This window comes from Phyllostomus discolor, chromosome 13, assembly GCF_004126475.2.
Source record: "Phyllostomus discolor isolate MPI-MPIP mPhyDis1 chromosome 13, mPhyDis1.pri.v3, whole genome shotgun sequence".
NCBI lineage: Eukaryota > Metazoa > Chordata > Mammalia > Chiroptera > Phyllostomidae > Phyllostomus > Phyllostomus discolor.
In genome coordinates this window covers 12,711,603-12,729,195 of record NC_040915.2, presented here as the reverse complement: position 1 = coordinate 12,729,195, position 17,593 = coordinate 12,711,603, and the positions used below count along the sequence as shown (strand labels likewise).

The 17,593-nt window shown below is 55.2% G+C and overlaps 1 protein-coding gene across 4 annotated transcripts in view; it reads left to right on the top strand.

Annotated features, from left to right (window-relative positions):
- Positions 1-17,593, top strand: part of NRG2 (neuregulin 2) — a 172,016-nt gene that overhangs the window by 130,396 nt on the left and 24,027 nt on the right. For all 4 annotated transcript variants that reach the window (XM_028527486.2, XM_036013953.1, XM_036013951.1 and 1 more), the window contains 2 exons: positions 3,803-3,974; positions 10,389-10,507. In XM_028527486.2, the coding sequence (XP_028383287.1) occupies positions 3,803-3,974; positions 10,389-10,507 (291 nt within the window). The remainder of the gene's footprint in view (positions 1-3,802; positions 3,975-10,388; positions 10,508-17,593) is intronic.

Below are 17,593 nucleotides of genomic sequence, written 5' to 3'. Positions count from 1 at the left end.
GGTCCAGTGGCTGGAAGCCACTGGAGCAAAGTAGGAGCAAGTCCTTTTCTGACCTATAAGCCTCTGATGTCTTCCCATCCCATCTGCAAAGCAAATCCAGGGCCATCTTGGGGAGGATGTCCATACTCCGCACCTTAGAAAGCTCTGGGCCCAGGAGTGAGGTGGCAGAGGTCCTCTAGGCGTTGTTCAGGGTACCACTGGTGAAGGTTCTTCTCTTTCCTGCCACCTGAGCTTCCCCCAGGGCCTTGCTCGAAGCAAAAACAAACACAGAAAAGCCATAGCCTGTTCTCAGGGTCCTGTTCCCTTTCAAAATGCACATCTTTGGCTTTCAGAGAACTGTGAACTAAGATTTCTGTGACCAGGGATGAGGACTGGACATTGCTAGAGCAGGAGACATGGTTTTTAGCACAGTAGTCCCCTCTTAGCCTTGGGGGGTAAGTTCCAAGACACCCAGTGGATGCCTGAAACCCCAGATATACTGAACCCTACCTATACTGTTGTTTCCTATACATACCTATCTATGGTAAAGTTTAATTGATAAATTAGGCATAGTAAGAAAGGAACAATAACCAATAATAAAATAGAACAATTATGATAATATACTGTAGTAAAAGTTACACAAAGGCTTTGGGGCCATTATGAAATAAAATAAGCGTACTAAGCCAGTCCGTCCGACAGCCGAGGCAGCTACTAAGAGACTAGATGGTCAGGGAACATTTGCAGAGGAGATGTGCTGGGCAGAGAGATCGCTCACATCCCGGCCAGGACAGAGCAGGGCCACGTGAGATTTTATCATGCTAGTCAGAGCGGCACACTATTTAAAACTTACAAATTGTTTATTTCTGGAATTTTCTATGTAATGCATTTGGACTGCGGGGTAACTGAATCTTCAGAAAGCAAAAGTGCGGATAAGGGGTGATTGCTTATCTCAGCTGATTCTTGAGAGGAACTGTTAAGAGATCAAGAGAAAACTCCTCGTAAAGATCGTAACATATATGGTTCACATATATGGCTATTTTTATTTCGTCATTCTTCAGACCAGGGCTGGTCTGTTGGGCATATGATGTGATCTCTAGAGATCATTTTAAAATTTCTGGTAGGCACATAAAAAGTTATCCAAAAAGAGGGGGAGGGCGACAAATCCAGACTTCTTGTCCTGCCTGGCTCGTATAGCCACAGGTCAGCCACCAGGGCCTACCTCTTGACTCCGAAGTCCCCAACTCTCGGGCCTTCTGAGTTGGGGCCACGTCTGTTGTTTCCGGGGTCGGTAATTGCGCCCCCTGCCCCCATCACCACCACCATTAAGCAGTGGCCACAGGCCCGGCGCACAGCGTTGCACCAGCACTTACATCAAGAAACAAGGTAGTAGAGTGACCGCCACTTCCTCCCACCAGGTGTCCTCATCCCACCTGTTGGGAGGAAGGTGGCCTGTGGTCGGGGGCTGGTCAGAGAACCCCCTGTCTCAGAACCGCAACGAAGGTCAATGTTCTCCAACCCGAGAAGAGCTCCCAGCATCCCCCCAGTTCCCAAGAAGGGGGAGGAGACTACTTGGAGATCGCCAGTTGACCGAGAGGTTAGAGCACTGGGTGTCAACCCAAATTTAGAGCAAAGCCACCTGTGAAGATGTGCTCAGTTAGTGACCGGTCATGAGCTATGTGTCGACAGTGTGCGTGCCTTCCCACACGTATGCTACATTTCTATTATTGATTTTGTACACCCACATGCCTGGACCCCTCTCACCGGCTCTGCTTCACAAAGTCTAGGATATGTCCTTGGCACTTACATAATTTTTAAGGCTTTCCATATGACTCTTATTAGCATGTAGGGTTAAGAACTAGTAATAAGCAGATGAAGGAAGATTAGGGTGTAAGTACGGGGGAAGGATGCTGAGGCAGGACTTCAGTCCCATTTAGAATAACGAAGTTTCAGAAAGTCCAACAGGTTGGGAGGGTGATATACATAAAACCCCTGGATGTCAAAAAAAACCCAACATTATAAAATACAAGAAGCAAGTAATTGGAGGGGAAATGTAGCAAAAGCTTCATGGCCTTCATATATATAAAGAACTCGTACAGATCAATAAGATGAGCACCCAATAGAAAAACAGAATACAGACAAGAACAGACAATTCACAAAGAATACAATGGGCCAATACACTTAGGAAAAATGGTCAGCCTCACCAGGAATCAAATAAATGCAAATTAAAACAACAGAGACGTTATCTTTTGCCGAGCTAATTGGCGAAGATTAAATACAGGATAATACCTCACGTCGGTGAGGGTGTGGAAAAAACCACTCACTGTCATTCACTGGTGGGAGTACAGATTGACGCAACCTTTCCAGAAGGTAATTTGGCAACCGTAAAGCTGAGGAAGGTTGCAAACCTTTTTGACGCAGCAATTCCGCTTTTAGGGAGATTGCCTTAGGAAATAATTGTGGATAATAATAACAATAATAGCTAACCTTTATTAAATGCTTGGTGCATGCCAGGCTCCACACACATTATCTCATAGAATCCTCACAGCCATCACCCCACAAGGCAGGAACTGTTATCACCTGTATTTTACAGATAAGGACACTGAGGTACAAAGGGATGAAGTCAGTGACCTGAGGACACAAAGCTAACAAGTAGCACAGCCTGGGTTTGAACCCAGGCAGTCTGAGTCAAGAGTCATACTACCCGTGCAGCACTGTACAGGGGATGTGTGCAAAGGATGAACACTGTGTGCACTGGATGTATGCATTGGATATGTAATGTATACACGGGACAGAGCTGCAAGGCTGTTTCTCTAGGCTTGTTTGTGGTGGGGAGGGGGAGGGGAGAAGTCATGCTGAATACCCCACCGTGAGAATCGGTCATGTAGATTGTGATACACTCGTACCGGATTATTATGCAACCCTGAAAAATGATGCTATAGAAAAAAGTGTATGTGAACACTGCAGGTTTTGTACATGTATGCTACTGGCAATGATTTCATTTTGTTTAAAAATGTGTGTGATTGAGTGTTTTGTATATGCATAAAAGATCTCTGAAAGGACATAAAAGGAAGTGATAAAATTGGTTGCCTTCTAGAAAGGCAACTGTGTGGCTGTGGTCAGAAGTTAGAGAGAGAGCTGTTTTTTTTAAGCCATATGCCCTTTTTCACTTCTTGAATTTTGAATCATGTGAATATATTGCCTATGAAAATGGGTATGTATCTATAAATGATCCCCCCAGGTCACAGTGCTGTCTTGGCCCTGCCTATTCCTTCTCCTCCAAGCCCCTGCCCTTACTTAGCTCTTAGCTGAATTGGCTCCTCCCTCAGCCTGAGCTGGGGTAGCTCCTCTAGGCTTCAGCACCCCCATATCTCCATGAACCATGCTGTGACATCAATGCCAGGTGGCAGCTTCCCTGAGGGGAGGAGCTTTGTCTGTCATCTGGCTGTGTCCCCTGGGCCTCAGCACTGAAGTCAAGGAGACCTGGGTTTGAATCCCAGTTTCGTCACCTTGAGGCAGTGACTCCACCATCCTGCACCCGTTTCCCCATCTGTAAATAGATTTGATTATTGCAGTGAACTCATGGGGTTATTTTCATAAGATAATGTATGTAAAGCTCCCAGTACCATCCACGCATGAAGGAGACTCTCCATAGGTAGCAGCCACACTGACATCATTGCGGACCCTCTGTGAACTGACCTAGGAAATGACACCTAGAAGGGTGGCTCCCCGGGCCCAGCCCAAGGCCAGTTGCCCTTCCTCCACTGCTCATGCTTGGCACTGCCCCATCACCACCATGCTCACCTCCCTGCCTTGTACCCCACAGCCACCCGGCCCAAGCTGAAGAAGATGAAGAGTCAGACGGGACAGGTGGGGGAGAAGCAATCGCTGAAGTGCGAGGCAGTGGCCGGGAACCCCCTGCCCTCCTACCGCTGGTTCAAAGATGGCAAGGAGCTAAACCGCACCCGAGACATTCGCATCAAGTACGGCAATGGCAGGTGAGCAGCAGCCATCCTTCCCTCCTGGCATCTGCCCTCCTGAGAAGGAGGGGCCTGAACTGGTGGAACCCAGGGTGTACCCCCAGATCCACCTGTGGATCAAATTCCGGTCCCCCTTCTTGGCCATGCCCAATTTCTCCTTGTAACTCTGGGCTCCTCTGGCTATGGTGGCCCAGTGTCTTCAACTGTAGATGCTTGATTAATGTCTCTGGATGGTTAAAGGCAATCTGACTGTCAGAGTCAGCTTTGCCTGTGGAAGTCCCCTCTTGTCCTCAGACTTCTCAAAGGACCTGCCACAGTGTCTGAAAGCCCAACATCTGGCAATCTGGCAATCTTTGGTGAAAGACTGATTGCAGAGTGCATCTGGGAGGTCATGTGTTTGGATGGGCTGGTTTCTTAGCCCAGCGATCTGTCCTGGGCAGAGAGCTAGGTAAGGGCAAAGGACACGTGGCTTTGACTAGTGTCAGGGGAGTCTATGTCTCAGACACTCCCCCTGCGACGTGGGGATTGTCCTTAATCTCAGAGTCAGTTTCCAGGGAAGTGACTTGGAAGCTCTGGAGCCTCAGCTGTGGAATTTGGTCTCTTCCATCTCGTGCTGGTTGGACAGGGGCTTCAGGCACCAGGGAAGCCAGGAGTCCAAGGGTGGCTCCTCATTCCTCTCCTGCCTCCCGCAGCCCCCGAGGGGCAATTAGAAGGCAGGGCAAGCAAGAAGGGAGGCTCCCATCTGCCTGCTAAACAGAAGCTCTCCCTGGCCTCTGTTCTGTCGGGGGCAGGGGACTTCCCTCTCTGGCTGAGGGTCACCCTAGTCTTCCCTGCCCCTCTGCAGGAGCTTACAACTACCTTCTTCCTGGCTGTCCGTTCCTCCTCGCTGCCCCGCAAATGCAAACAAGGATGGTTTTAGAGGACCCCAGCCTGCCCTCCAACAGAAAGTGATGGGAAGCCCGGGCTCAGGCTGCTCCTGGGTTGCTCTGTGGCCCTAAGTGTGCACATTCGCCCCTCGGCCTTGGTCTCCAAGTCTGTGAAAGGGGATGTGGGGCCGAGGGGTCTGAGAGGTGCTTCCGGTTTTCTTACTGTCCTTTCGAGAGCGGGGAGCAGAGGCAAAACTGGCCACCTGGAAAGGAGTCCAAGTGGAAAACAGGGATTTATGAAGAATGTGGTTTCAATCAGAGATTGATGGGAAAGAATGCCGCTTCCTAACGGAACCAGGGAGGGGGTGGTCTCGTGTGTCCCCAATCTACAGGTTTAGTGAAAACTCAGGTTGCCCTCCAAGCTCTCCTCCTGAGGCCGCCCCACCCCTTCCCACAGCCCTGCCGAGAGGAGTGCCAAGTGGGAGAAAAGAGCTTCTGAAGCTGTTGGAACTCCTGTCCTCGCTGCTTCGGGGAGGACGGGGCGGAGCGCTCTCTCCCGACGTCCGCTGTTGCAGGGAAGCAGGATGAGGTCGTCTTCCAGGAAGACCACAGAAGTCAGGGAGAGTGTTCCCCTCATCTCCTCACTCTGCAGCACATCCTCAACTTGGCCACCCTCACCTGCCGGCTCCTGACCCCATGACCCTTCACACTCCCACCCACATTACTGCACACACACAAGCACGCCCGCCCCCAGAGCCCCCCCGCCACCCACAAATCCTTTCTCTGGTGACACCAGCTTTCCTTTCCACTCACAGACCCACTCGCGTCGCTTTCTTCCTCCAGCTGCTGCCCCACTGTGCTTCTTCCCTCCGCCGCCCCAGGGAGCCATCTTCACGCCCACTGGCTCCACTCCCCTTGGCCTCCGCCCCTCTTGGCTCTGCTGGCATCTGCCCTCTAAACGCAACTCCCCACCCCATGTCCGCGGCTCTTCAGAGACCCAGGCACCTGCGAGCTTCCTGGCCCCACGCCTCCAAGGCCTCTCAGCAGCCGGTGGCACGGGCGCCACACACCCCCTTGCCCCTGTGGTCCTCCTGCTCTCCGGTGCCTCTAGCCACCCTAGAGCGACAGTTTCTGTTGGTCGCGATCAATGTGCTGGAACTTTCCTGTCTTCTGTGTTTCACTCTTCTCCACCCTCCCCACCTGTGGGCAGCTGCACCCTCTCGTATCTGATGACCCCAAGCCTCCATCTCTAACTCGAGGGCATTTCTTTAACCTGAGTTCCAGACCCTTGCCACCGGCTAAATACCAGACACCACCTGCGGTGCCCCAGGGGCATCTCCTATCCAGAGTGCCCCGGCCCTGCCTCTCCCTCCCATGCCCCACCCCCCCAGCACTGCCCCCTTGCTGTCCCTCCTGTTCCATACCACCTCTTCAGAGGGAGGCGCCCTTCTCCCCACAAGTTTCTTTTCTGGCCCCCCAGCTTTTAGCCTCTTTGCCTCCACTGTCCCACTCTTGGCCATTCCCGTCTCTTCTGGGCCCCTTTGTGAATTCATCTGTGTATCTAACATAGCATCAGCTGTATGCCAGGCGCCCTGCCAGGGGCTGGAGATACAGCAGGAAAGGGAACAGACAGGAACCTGACCTTCACAGAGTTTCTAATCTAGCTTCCAGTGTAGAATTAGGTAAAGGCCTCCACCCTTTCTTCGGAAAAAAATGTGTCTCATCCACCCAGTTTGGCTTCCAGTCCAGAAGTCTGCAGAGTCACGGGCTCCCATGACTCCGACGGGGATAATGATCTCTCTGACACGGGCACACATCCAATCTCTCATTCATTGACTTGACAGATCTTGAGGGCCTGCTGTATGCCAGGAACAGCCTAGGCCTTAAGGCCCTTCCGACTCTTCTTTTCCTGGCCTCTCTGTCACTGCCCCGCTGTCCCCCAATACCTCAGCGCTCCTGAGCCCTGCTCTTTCCTCACAAGACCCTGGACTTGGGCCCAGGCTGTTCCCTGTGCTGGCAGCAGCCCCCCCCACCACACACACACACACACACACACACACACACTGTCCTTGGAAAAGTTCTCCAAGGCCCAGCTTAAATGTCATATCCTCTGGGACACCTTCCTGAGTCCTCCAGGCAGCTCTCGTCACCTCCTGTCATGACATCTCCTGTCATCACCCGCCTCAAACACATAGTTCCTTCGCATTGTCGGGGGGGCTGTCTCTCTTCCTAGCAAGAGAGAACCCCCTCCCCACACACACCCCCTCTCCCCTGTATCGCCTGGCAGAGGAGATCTTGCTCAGTGTTGAATGCATGAGAACCTTTCAGGGCCAGCTCTCCTCTCTCAAGTACAGGGCGACACTAGGACTGGGCAGGTGGCCCTTTGAGTGGACCTAGCCTTCGAGCACTTTAGCGTCCAGGTAAAGCCTCAGTTTCATCTGACAAATAGGTCAGCTGGTCCAGAAACAGGGCCTGGTCAGGCCTTCTCCTGGGTATCAGGGACCTCGGAGAGCCTGAAGTGCGCCCCTGTTCCCTTCCTGCCGGGGCCCCATCCTATGCGCTGCCTTCCTGAAACCTGGGCTCCGCCCGTCCTGCCCCTGGGCTCCCAGCCGTGAGTGGATGGGGCGGAGGAGTGGGCCATGATGGAGAACTTCTGTCTCCTGCGTTGTGACTCAGAGACAGCCGCCACCCCCACACGCTTCACCTGGCATGGGGACCAGGGGCAGGGGCTGGTGTCTCCATTCTGGAAGCATCCTCTTTCTTTCCCCCTTCACTGCAGCTTGCTCTCTGGCCCTCCTAGCAGTCCTCTGCCCGGGCCACGCTCTGTCTTGACATTGCTCTTGACCTGGTGGAGACGCCCTCCCCAGCAGGTGCTGTCTGTCTCAGGGGCCGCCGAATGAGGTGTCTCACCCAAGCCGTGCCGTGCCAGGAGAAAACTGGCCCCCCAAGTCCTGGGCACGGGGCCCTCCCAGCAGAGCCACGTGCTCCGTTGTTTATGAGGGGCAGGCTGGAACAGGCCCCTCGGGCAGGCAGAGGGAGGTAGGCACTGAGGAAAATGTGTGGGCAGAGGACGTGGCCGCCCAAAACCCGTCGCTGCCAGCAAAAAGAAAAAAGAAAAGAAAACTGGCTGAGGAAGGAAGGAAGGGGCATCCATCACAGGGGCAGGCCTGGGTCAGGGTGGCAAGGGGGTGGGGCACCAGGCCTGCCAGGAGGCGGCTGGGAATGCAGAGAAGAGAACACAGTGTGTGTTGTCCCCTGCAGCCCTCTCTCTGCTCCTTCAGGGCCAAAGAGACCCTCAGGGCCCCGCCCTTCACCTCTGACCCCAGGGCCTCTGATGCAAGTCTGGGCCCCTCCCTGGGACTGGCAAGATCGCCACGCAGCTGGTATATGTGGGGGCCACTGTTCCTGTCCCCTGGCCTCTTTCTGGTTCCTCGGGGCCAGGGGGGCGGCTCTCCCTGAGCCCTGGTCCTCGTTCCCCCAGGTCTCACACGCTTTCATGTGGGAAGTTCTTCTTTCCAGTTCTAGCTTTTTCCTCCAGATATCTGTGAGCCTAGCTCTGCCTTGCCCTGCTGCGTACGATGTCATGTACAAGAAGGCCCTTTGAATTCAGCTATGGCTGACAAGGAAGTTCTGGCTCTAGGTCCATTCTACCTTGACCCCGTGACCCCCTGGTGACCCCTTGTTCTGCTTGTCTAGTGTCAGGGGAGATCTGGTGGCCGGGAAGCAAGAGAATCCCAGTCCTGAGGCAGCTGGGCTTTGTGGCATCTAATCGGGCTGAAGCCAGGAAGAAGATGCCATCTTAGTCAGAGGGGCCTGCAAGGCTCTGTTTATAATGAAGGGAACAGACTTGAATTGGCAGAAAAGTGCTGTGGGCAGACACCAGGCCAAGGAGACACAGACCGGCTTGATCTGGGAAGAATTGCAGGGCGGTAGGGAAAAGGATCGGCAGCCATCACTATAACATCAGGAAGGATATTGCCATAGCAACAGGGCCTGCTGACAAGACAACCTTATGGATGCTTGTTTGGGGGGTATTGGAGTGAGGAGGTCTGGGAAGAGGCCCTCTCCCAGAGGCAGAGGTGGAACCCAGGAGACAGGTACCCACATACAGTCCTCGTAGAGATGTGAGTCAGTTTGCCGTCTCCTCCCCGCCACCCAGCCTCTCTACTCAGCTCCCCTGTCCTCCTCACCTCATCGCCTGCCTAGCTCTGCTCAACACCCTGGGCTCCAGGCAGCGGCAGCTCTGCTACCCTACCTCCGTTCTACCACCCCTCCAACCCGCTACACATATTCTGGGAATCTGGTGTTTTAACAGATTCAAAAGAGGAGAAGATTACATCATGGAAAGAAAATTTCATGCTACTTCTTGTTTCCCCCTGGGGGCCAGGCTGGGGTCCGGGGCTTTATCTGGAGCAGTGGCCAGTCCCTGGAGAGCACGGGGGCAGAGCGGGCAGTGGGAGGTGTGACCAGACCCTGCAGAGCCTGGGCTCCTTGGGGCAGGTGCAGAAAGACTCTGGGAAGGAAGGAGAGGTTTGGCAGGGTCTTCAGAAAAGAGGAGAACCCAGGCCAGGGCCCCAGGGTCCCTGCCCAGGCCAGGCCCCCACGTCTCTTGGCTTGCGGAAACCGAGTGCGGAGTGCTCCACAGAGGGGCCAGCCCTGTGTCAGGCTCTGGGAGAGAGTCCATGTCCTCACCAACTGCAGCTCCTTGTCCACCTCTTCCTTTGCCTTGCCAGACAGGTGCTCTTGGGCAAGTCTAGAAGCTCCTCTAGGAGTCAGTTTTCCCATCTGTGCTGTCCTGTCGACCCCCAGATGGACCGTGATGGTCAAGTCAGGCCACGAGGATAGGGTCTCTGTGTTCCCTAATCTACCCAAGCTCCTGGCACTCAGAAGGCACTCAGTGAACATTCCCTGAATGATGAATGAATGAATGAATGAATGAATGGAGTAAAAACCCCTTGGAGAAGCCAAGGCACACCCCTTAGTGGCAGGGCTAATGTGATGTTAGGGGAGAGCCACAGGTTAGAACTGGGAGGCTGAACACAGTTGTCATGGGAACCTGCTAGTCCTGGGGGAGCCCCCATCCCCAGGTACCTGGCAATAGGCCTTGCCTATAGAGCGACAGGCTGCCACTTCTACGGGAAGGCCGAGGGAGCTGGTGAGCCCGTGGCTGACCTGTTCCAGTTGGGGGAAGGACACTGGGACTGGGGGGAGGGGCATTAAAAGAAGAGGGGGGTGGCCATGTGACTTCCTAAGGGGCCCTGCTTTCCTCCCCCAGAAAATCCTAACTACAAAGAAGGGCCGGCACTGGACACACGATGGGGAGGTTCTTGGATTCAGGACACGTGTGCAGCCACCAGCCCTGCCCTGTGTTCTCCCAAGTGCCCGGATCTCCTTCCACCTCCAGGGGATCCACGCTCCACCCGGACCCCAGACTCTGCTTCCCATCGCGGCCGCACAGCCACTGTGGCTCTGCAGGGGGAGGTGACCTCCGGGTGACCACTGGGGAGTCACCGCCAGCCTGGGCCCTGGCTCACACCTCTCCCCCTCTTATTACCCCCCTAACCAGAAAGAACTCACGACTACAGTTCAACAAGGTGAAGGTGGAAGACGCAGGGGAGTACGTCTGCGAGGCTGAGAACATCCTGGGGAAGGACACAGCCCGAGGCCGCCTCTACGTCAACAGCGGTAGGTAGTCCCCCAGCAAAGGGAGGGGTCCTCTAGGGGTTCCGTGGGGCAGGCGGGTGCCCCCATCCCTGGGGAGGCCAGCACATGATCCGTCTTGCACTTGACTCCCCTCCCTCCTGCTGCTGCCATATCAAGCCCCGAGATCTGGGCCGATTCAGAGAAATGCAGTCGAAGCATAAATGTTTAGCTTTGTTATCTGGGCCTGGAAGAGCCGCCAGCTCTCATTTTAAATACCCTAAAAACTAAATATTTTGAAATCAAGAGGTGGGGGTGGGGGAAGGATATTTTTAGAAGGCAATTATGGGAGGCCGGGCTGCCAGGTCCGGCTCCGGGGAGAGGCAGGCCCAGGGTGTGTGCGAGCTGGCTGCCTGCTGCCTGTGGCTTTGCCGGGCACCCGAGCACAGGCAGCTGTCTCCACGGGGCCATGGCGGGAGGCTCGGGTGCCTTTGGCCCTGGGGACAGCCTCTGCGCAGGGGCGTCAGGCCCCTCCCCCACATGGAATCCTCTCCCTTGAAAACTTGAGAGGTCGAGAGCTCAAGGCACCCTTAGCATCCCCTCTCCAGCTTGAGCGTGGACGCTGCCTCCTGCTGGGCCGCCCTCTGTGGCCCTCACTGTGGCCCTTGCGCGGGGGTGCATCACCAGAACTACCTCTCCTCAGGCTGCACCCTTCTACTCCAGCAAACCCCGCAGAGCTCTCCCCTCCTCCTGACACCCACCGACCTAGCAAACCATTTGGCTCCCTGGTTATTTGGTTTGCTTCCCAGTCCTGCCCCGGTTACAGAGTCCCGTCCCGTATGTGTCCTCGCCCCTGTGTTTCCACCATGTGGCCTTCCAGGGCTGTCTACACCCAGCACGGTCCAAAGAGAACTTGGAACCTGGCTGCCCTGGGCCCCGCCCTCAGAGGAAAACCTGGCGCAGACCTCATCCGTCCCGCCTTGTGAGGGATCCCCTGCGCCGCCAGCCTCTCGGGCTCCTCCGTCTCCCTTGCTGCTGTTTCTGGTAGATCCAGGTCAGGCTGCTCGCTGAATCCTTCTCACGCCTGTTCCTTCCGTCCCCACCCCACCTCAGGAGCAGCCTTGGCCCAGGTGTTCTCCCGACACCTGAACCAGAGCAAAGGTGTCTCAGGACCCTTTCTTCTTGCCACGCACCCACCCTGGAGCCACAGAACAAAGACTTTGTCCCTGGGCCCAGCTCTCAAGGGAAGGCCCATATGATCTTTCCAGTCCTAACTGCAGCCCGGCCCTTGCATCCATCATTCTCTCTCCTCCGTGTCATCTCTCCCAGGAGGCCTTGCTCTCGGACCACTCCCAGCCTGGGCCCCACTCCTGGGCCATGTCTTGGCCAACCATCGTCTCGTGTGTCTCTCAAACTCTAGCCTTTGACTAGAATCTTCAAGTCTCACACCGTTGCTGAGCTTTCTATGTGGGCATGCCTGCCCCAGTGGATCCACGAGCCAAGAGCTCAGAAAACGGGATGATGCCTTCTCCCCGGAGTTTCGATAACAGCTACAGTTCCCAAGTGTGTGCTCTGTGCCAGGCTCCCCATTGTCTCCTGAGCCCTTACTCAAGGCCACGAGACACTAAATATTCTGGCCAAAATCAAAGAGCTAGTAAATGATAGAGCTTCGTGATGTAAAAGTAGTTGGCAAACACTGAGCCCACGTGCTCCAGGGGGCTTTGTGGGGCTGTTTACTGCTCTGGCCTCTGGGCCTAGCACCGTGCCTGGCTGATGGCAGGCACCTGGGAAATATTATATAAAAGGACTGAGAACCTGCTCCAAGGCCTTCGACTGACTCCCACATGCCCCAGCCTGGGCATGGTTGTAGTGGGGGTGCCTGGGCCCCCTGCCCCTCCCAACCTGTCCCAAGCCTGGGAAAATGGGCTCACCGGGGCACCAACACCTGCTACCTCAGCCAGAGCAGGCAGACAGCCTCAGGCCTGCTTTGGGTTGGAGGTGTCCTATTTCATTATTCAAGACTTTCTTGGTTGGAACTGACAAGAACCCAACTTAAAACCACCTGAAGGAATTCAAGGGGTTATAAAACTGAGGTGCCGAGACATGGCTCCAGACGTGATGAGAACTCAGGGTAGTTCTCATCACCCTTGCCACTCCCTCCCGCTGCACATTGACCTCATTTCCTCCTGCTGGCAAGTGGGCTCCCCAGTGTTTGGGGAATGGATTGGGAAGCAGAGGCCATGGCCTCAGACAGCGCCAGGTGGACTCATCCCAACTCGCCACCCAGGGGAAGGAATAGCTTTGTCTCCATGTCCATTCCCACAGTCACAAGGGTGGGTCCCGACAGCTTCTGCTTAGGTGGTGTGTCCCCCTTGGCCCAGTCACTGTGCTTAGGGGGTGAGGTGCCACTTTTGCCAGGCCTGGGAGCATGCAGAGCAGGTATAGAGAGGCAGAGCGTGGCCCGGCCAGAACCACAGTGTGGCGGGGGGAGAGGAGGGGGCCCTTCCTTAGATGCGTGCTGTTAGCAGGGGAGGAGGAAAGGGCTGCCGTGCAGAAAACCACAGGAGTGCCCTCTCTCCTGCACAAGTCTTGGGGCCTAAGCCTGGGGACTGTTGTGAGATCCCTCAGATAAGCTGCACCTCACCCCACACGCAGGCTCCTGTCAGCCCTCTGCAGCCCGTGTTCTGATCAGTCAGGGAACCAGACAGCAGAGCTTGAGGCTGGGCCCTGAGGATTTCCCACGTGGCTCCTGGCCCCTTGTCCCTCCAGCCTGGCCGGAGAGCAGCAGGGCAGTGGTGGAAAGAGTCAGAGCTTTGGTCTCATCCCAGGTGCAGCCCAGGACAAGTGACTCCACCTCCCTAGTCAGTTTTCCCATCTGAGGCTCAGCTGGGTGATCTCCAAGTCCCTGCCGCCTTGCTCATGGAGAAACCTCTGGGGTTCTGTGTTTGATGTTGAGGCTGACATCCTGTGCACCTGGCCGCCACCACACACACAGCACCACCCCACACCATGCCTCCTCTGTTGCCCTGTCCAGTCCGCAGCAGGCTAGATCCTAACCTTGATGTGGGGAGGCAGACAGGGTCACCGAAGGGGACCAGAGCCCCCTGGGGATGCCTTCCCAGGCAGAGATGCCCGGGCTCCCTGCTTTGCCGTGGAACCCAGAGGACCTGCAGCAGCCACACCCTGGGGAGGGGGGCGGAGGGTGGATAGCGGGCATCTGTGCCTGCCCCCTTCTGACTCATCCTGAGGTGGGTTGACTTGGCCCGCCTGAGCCCCAGGGAAGCCAGGACTGCTGGGGCGGGGAGGCCAGGAGAGGGCACAGGAGCGCTGGTGAGGGGCAGTGGCTGCTCAGGGGGCATCGCGGTGGCTTTTGCCTCTTGTACCTCTGTTCCCATGGACCCCAGTGCTACTCCCCCAAATCACAGTGCACCTCTTGCAGTCACAGCTCTGCCAGCTCACAAGAGACACATTCCCGAGTTGGCTGGGATGAGGAGCAGGCAAGAAGTTTGTGGTGCTTTTCACAAAACAGTCTGCTTGGTCCAACCCACTTCTGAGTTAGAAAAACAAGCTTCCTCATCTCCAGGTGGCTGTACCAGCCCCAGGATGTCAGGCTGGGCCTGGTTTCACCCTAAAACCCAGAGGGCAATCAGGTGTGACCTGGGGTATCACAGAACCATGGAAGTCCCGGAGAGGATTCTGGGTCTGTCCCTTACCTGGGGACTTAAAAAGGCCAACTGTTCAATCACATACGCACACATGCATGCTTGCGCTCTCATGCACGCATTCAGCATGGCCCTCCTCAGCAAGACCCTGTCCTGAGCTCTGGGGAATCACAGTCTGGGCTCCCCAAAAAGTCCCTTAAATGGCAATAAGCTAAATCTTAACTCAAAGCGTCTGCCTGTGCCAACACACTGAAGAGGAAGGATGGGCAACCTACCAACGGGAAAGAGGGCATCTGGGCAAGTGCGGGGGGTCCTTACAGACGATTAGACCCTGGATCTGAGCCCTGAAAGATAATCAGAGGTTTCTTCACGAGTGGAGGAGAAGCAGCTGGCAGCAGGGAGGGCGCGTCCGCAGCATCCGCTCCCTCCTGGCCTGCCCTCTCTCCCGGGCCCCGGGCACCTTGCCGCACCGACACTAATGGTTGGTGGAGGCTTTCGGGGTTTGCCCTACCCGGGCATTTTTCTGAGTCAGTTTTTTGAGGTCTAATTGACATACTATAAAATTCACCTTTTCTAAAGCACAGAATTCAGTGTTTTTAGTATATTCACAAAATTGTATAACCATCACCACTAATTCCAAAACATTTTCATCACCTCAAAAAGAAACCCTCTATTCATTAAAAGTCACCGCCCTTTCCCCCTCCCCCTAGTTTCTGGCACCCACTCATCTGCTTCCCGCCTCTATGGATTTACCTGCACTGCAGACTTTATATAAATAGAATCGTACACCATGTAGCCTTTTGTGACTAGATTCTTCCACATAATATAATGGTTTCAAGTTTCATCCATGTTGTAGCATGCATCAGTATTTCTTTCCTTTTTATAGCTGAATAATGTTCCATAATACGAATATACCATATTCTGCTTATCCTTTCATCAGTGAGTCATTCAAGTCTGTCTCCGCGTTCGGGCTACTATGCATAATGCTGCCTGTCTTCCGGGTAGGTGTCTTTATTCGGACATAGGTTTTCCTTTGTTGTAGGCATATACCTTGGAGAATTGCTGGCCCACACGGCGCCTCCATGTTTAAGTTTGTGAGGAGCTGCCAGACTGTGTTCCAAAGTGGCCGCGCCCTTTTACATCGCCATCGGCAGCGCATGCCGCCGCTTCCGATCGCGCCTCGTCTTCACCGCCACTTGCTACTATCCATCTCCCCTGTTAGAGCCGCCCAAGTTGGGGGGAAGTGGTGCCTCACTGTCGTTTTGATTTGCATTTCCCTAACGGCCTCCCAGGAATATTTGCACTTAGTAGGAAACAATGGTTTAACCTACAGAAAAGATACGTCCTCCTCAGCCAAGGTTCAGTGTCACACAAGACAGGCAGGGCCCCTGCCCGAATGGGAACGGAGGCTACGTTCTGGTGGAGTGGCTGAGCTTTAAATAGCCGGTAATTGCACATTAGTCAGTTAATTATGTCAGAATAAGTACTACCAGCACACATATACAAAGCCGAGAGGAGTAAGGAGGGTCCTGAGCAACCTCTCTGAGATACTGACTTTTTTTTCATGACTTAAAACAGCATTTATTATTTCTCAGGGTGTACTGTTGTTGGGGTGTTGTTGTCATTGTTGTTTTAAGGTTCTGGCACAGCTTAGCTGATTTCTGAAGCTCAGGGCCCCTCACAAAGCTTGCATCAGAGCACTGGGGCTCGTCCTGGGCGTTTGGGGTCGGGACCAGGGGGCCAGGATCACTTATAAACTCTCTCGTGTGGCTGTCGGCAAGCCTTGGGTCCTCACACTCGGTTGCCCAGAGATGAAGTGCTGGTATTTTGAAGGCACCTGGCTTGCTAGCCGAGCCGGACGAGGCCAGTAGCATCTGAATACACTGCAAGAGAGGGACAGAACACGAAGCCGGAGAGGTGAGGAGGCCCAGAGCAGACCTGGGGAAACTGGGGGACTGTATTCTGAATGCAAATGGAAGCCATTGGTGGGTTTTGATAATGGAAGCATTTGCTCAGAATTTTAAAAACCACTTTGGCAGCTGCGAAGCAAAAAGGTTAGAGATGAACACAAGAGTGAGGGCAGAAAGACCAGTGCGGAGGCTGCTGTGGCCGTGCACAAGGAGGGCCGTGGCCGCCGGGGCTGAAGAGGCAGGCGTGAGATGTGGACGGCCCTCGTGAGGAGGGAGAAGGGCAGCCCTTGGTGACAGCCTTGGTGACAGGCGGCTGGGGGAAACAGAGGAGGAAGAGAATCAAAGATCCCCTCTAGGTCTTGGGTTCGTGCTGCGCAGTCACTGGCTGGGCAGATGACTGGCAGCTGAGCCTGGGGTGGCTGGGAGCCATCCCAGAGGAGGTGTCAAGGGAGTGGCCAGATTCTGCAACTTGGAACCCATATGTCATCTTCACCTCCCCAAACACGGGAGAACATATGTGCTGGAGCAGCGCGCGCACACATCTTTGGCGTGGAGCTCTCCCTGGTGTGAGCCTTCACCTGCAGCAGAGTTGAACCAGGAGCGCTCAGGAAGGCCCTGCCATCACAGGGGGTGGCCTCAGGGTACTCCCTTCTGAAATAGAAAGGCCTGCGTCATTTCCCCCACCACCCTCTGTGACTGGCTCCCCCCACTGGCCTCCCCTTTTGCCTTTCTGGGCCCCAGACTAGTCCGCATAACAATGCAGTCCTGGCAGCCCAGGCCAGTGCCTCCCATCTGGGACCCTGCCTCCCTTCAGGAGTGGTCCCCTGCCTCCCAGGGCCTTGATAAGCACAGACACACATGTGGACAGACCCATGCGTGCAGCTGTGGTCCCTGCCACCATCCTCACTGCTGCGTGCTGCTCACTCAGCGCAGCAATGGGCAGGCTTCGCCACCCACGGCTGTAGGGGAGGCCCGGCTGGGCGTGGCAGGTCCGGGACAAGACTTCTCTGGCTTAGCCAGGGCTCACAAGAGGACCCAGGCCTGTGGCCCACATCGGTTTGCATCCATCTGCTTATGGCAATCTGGCTGCTGACGTGGTCCTCCACAGGGACTGGTGGCTGGCCAGAATGCTCAGCCGGGAGTCAGGAGTCCCGAAGCCTTGTCACAGCACGCGTCGTGACTCTGGACAGGCACTTCCCTCCCTCCTTCCTTAGAAATGTTACCAAAGGGCAGGACAACCTCCAGGGCATTCCAGCAACGGGATTTTATAACTCCCAGGCGTGGTCACCTCAGCTGTTTCCCTCGTCTACCCCTTTCTTAGTGCCCCAGGTCTCACTGACCCAGAAGTGGGCCAGAGGCAGCGGGAGGCCTCCTCTCCCAGCCTGCACGTGGGTCCCAGCTGGGCGTGGGGCTGAGCGTAGGCAGGAGCCCTCGGCAGGGGTGGGGCTTGGGATGCCAGGCCAGCAGCAGGCGCGACGTGGAGGGGAAGGTGGGAGCTGGCCCTTCCCGCTGGGCTTTATCAGCGAGCTCCTCAGACATATACAGAGGCAAAGCTGTGT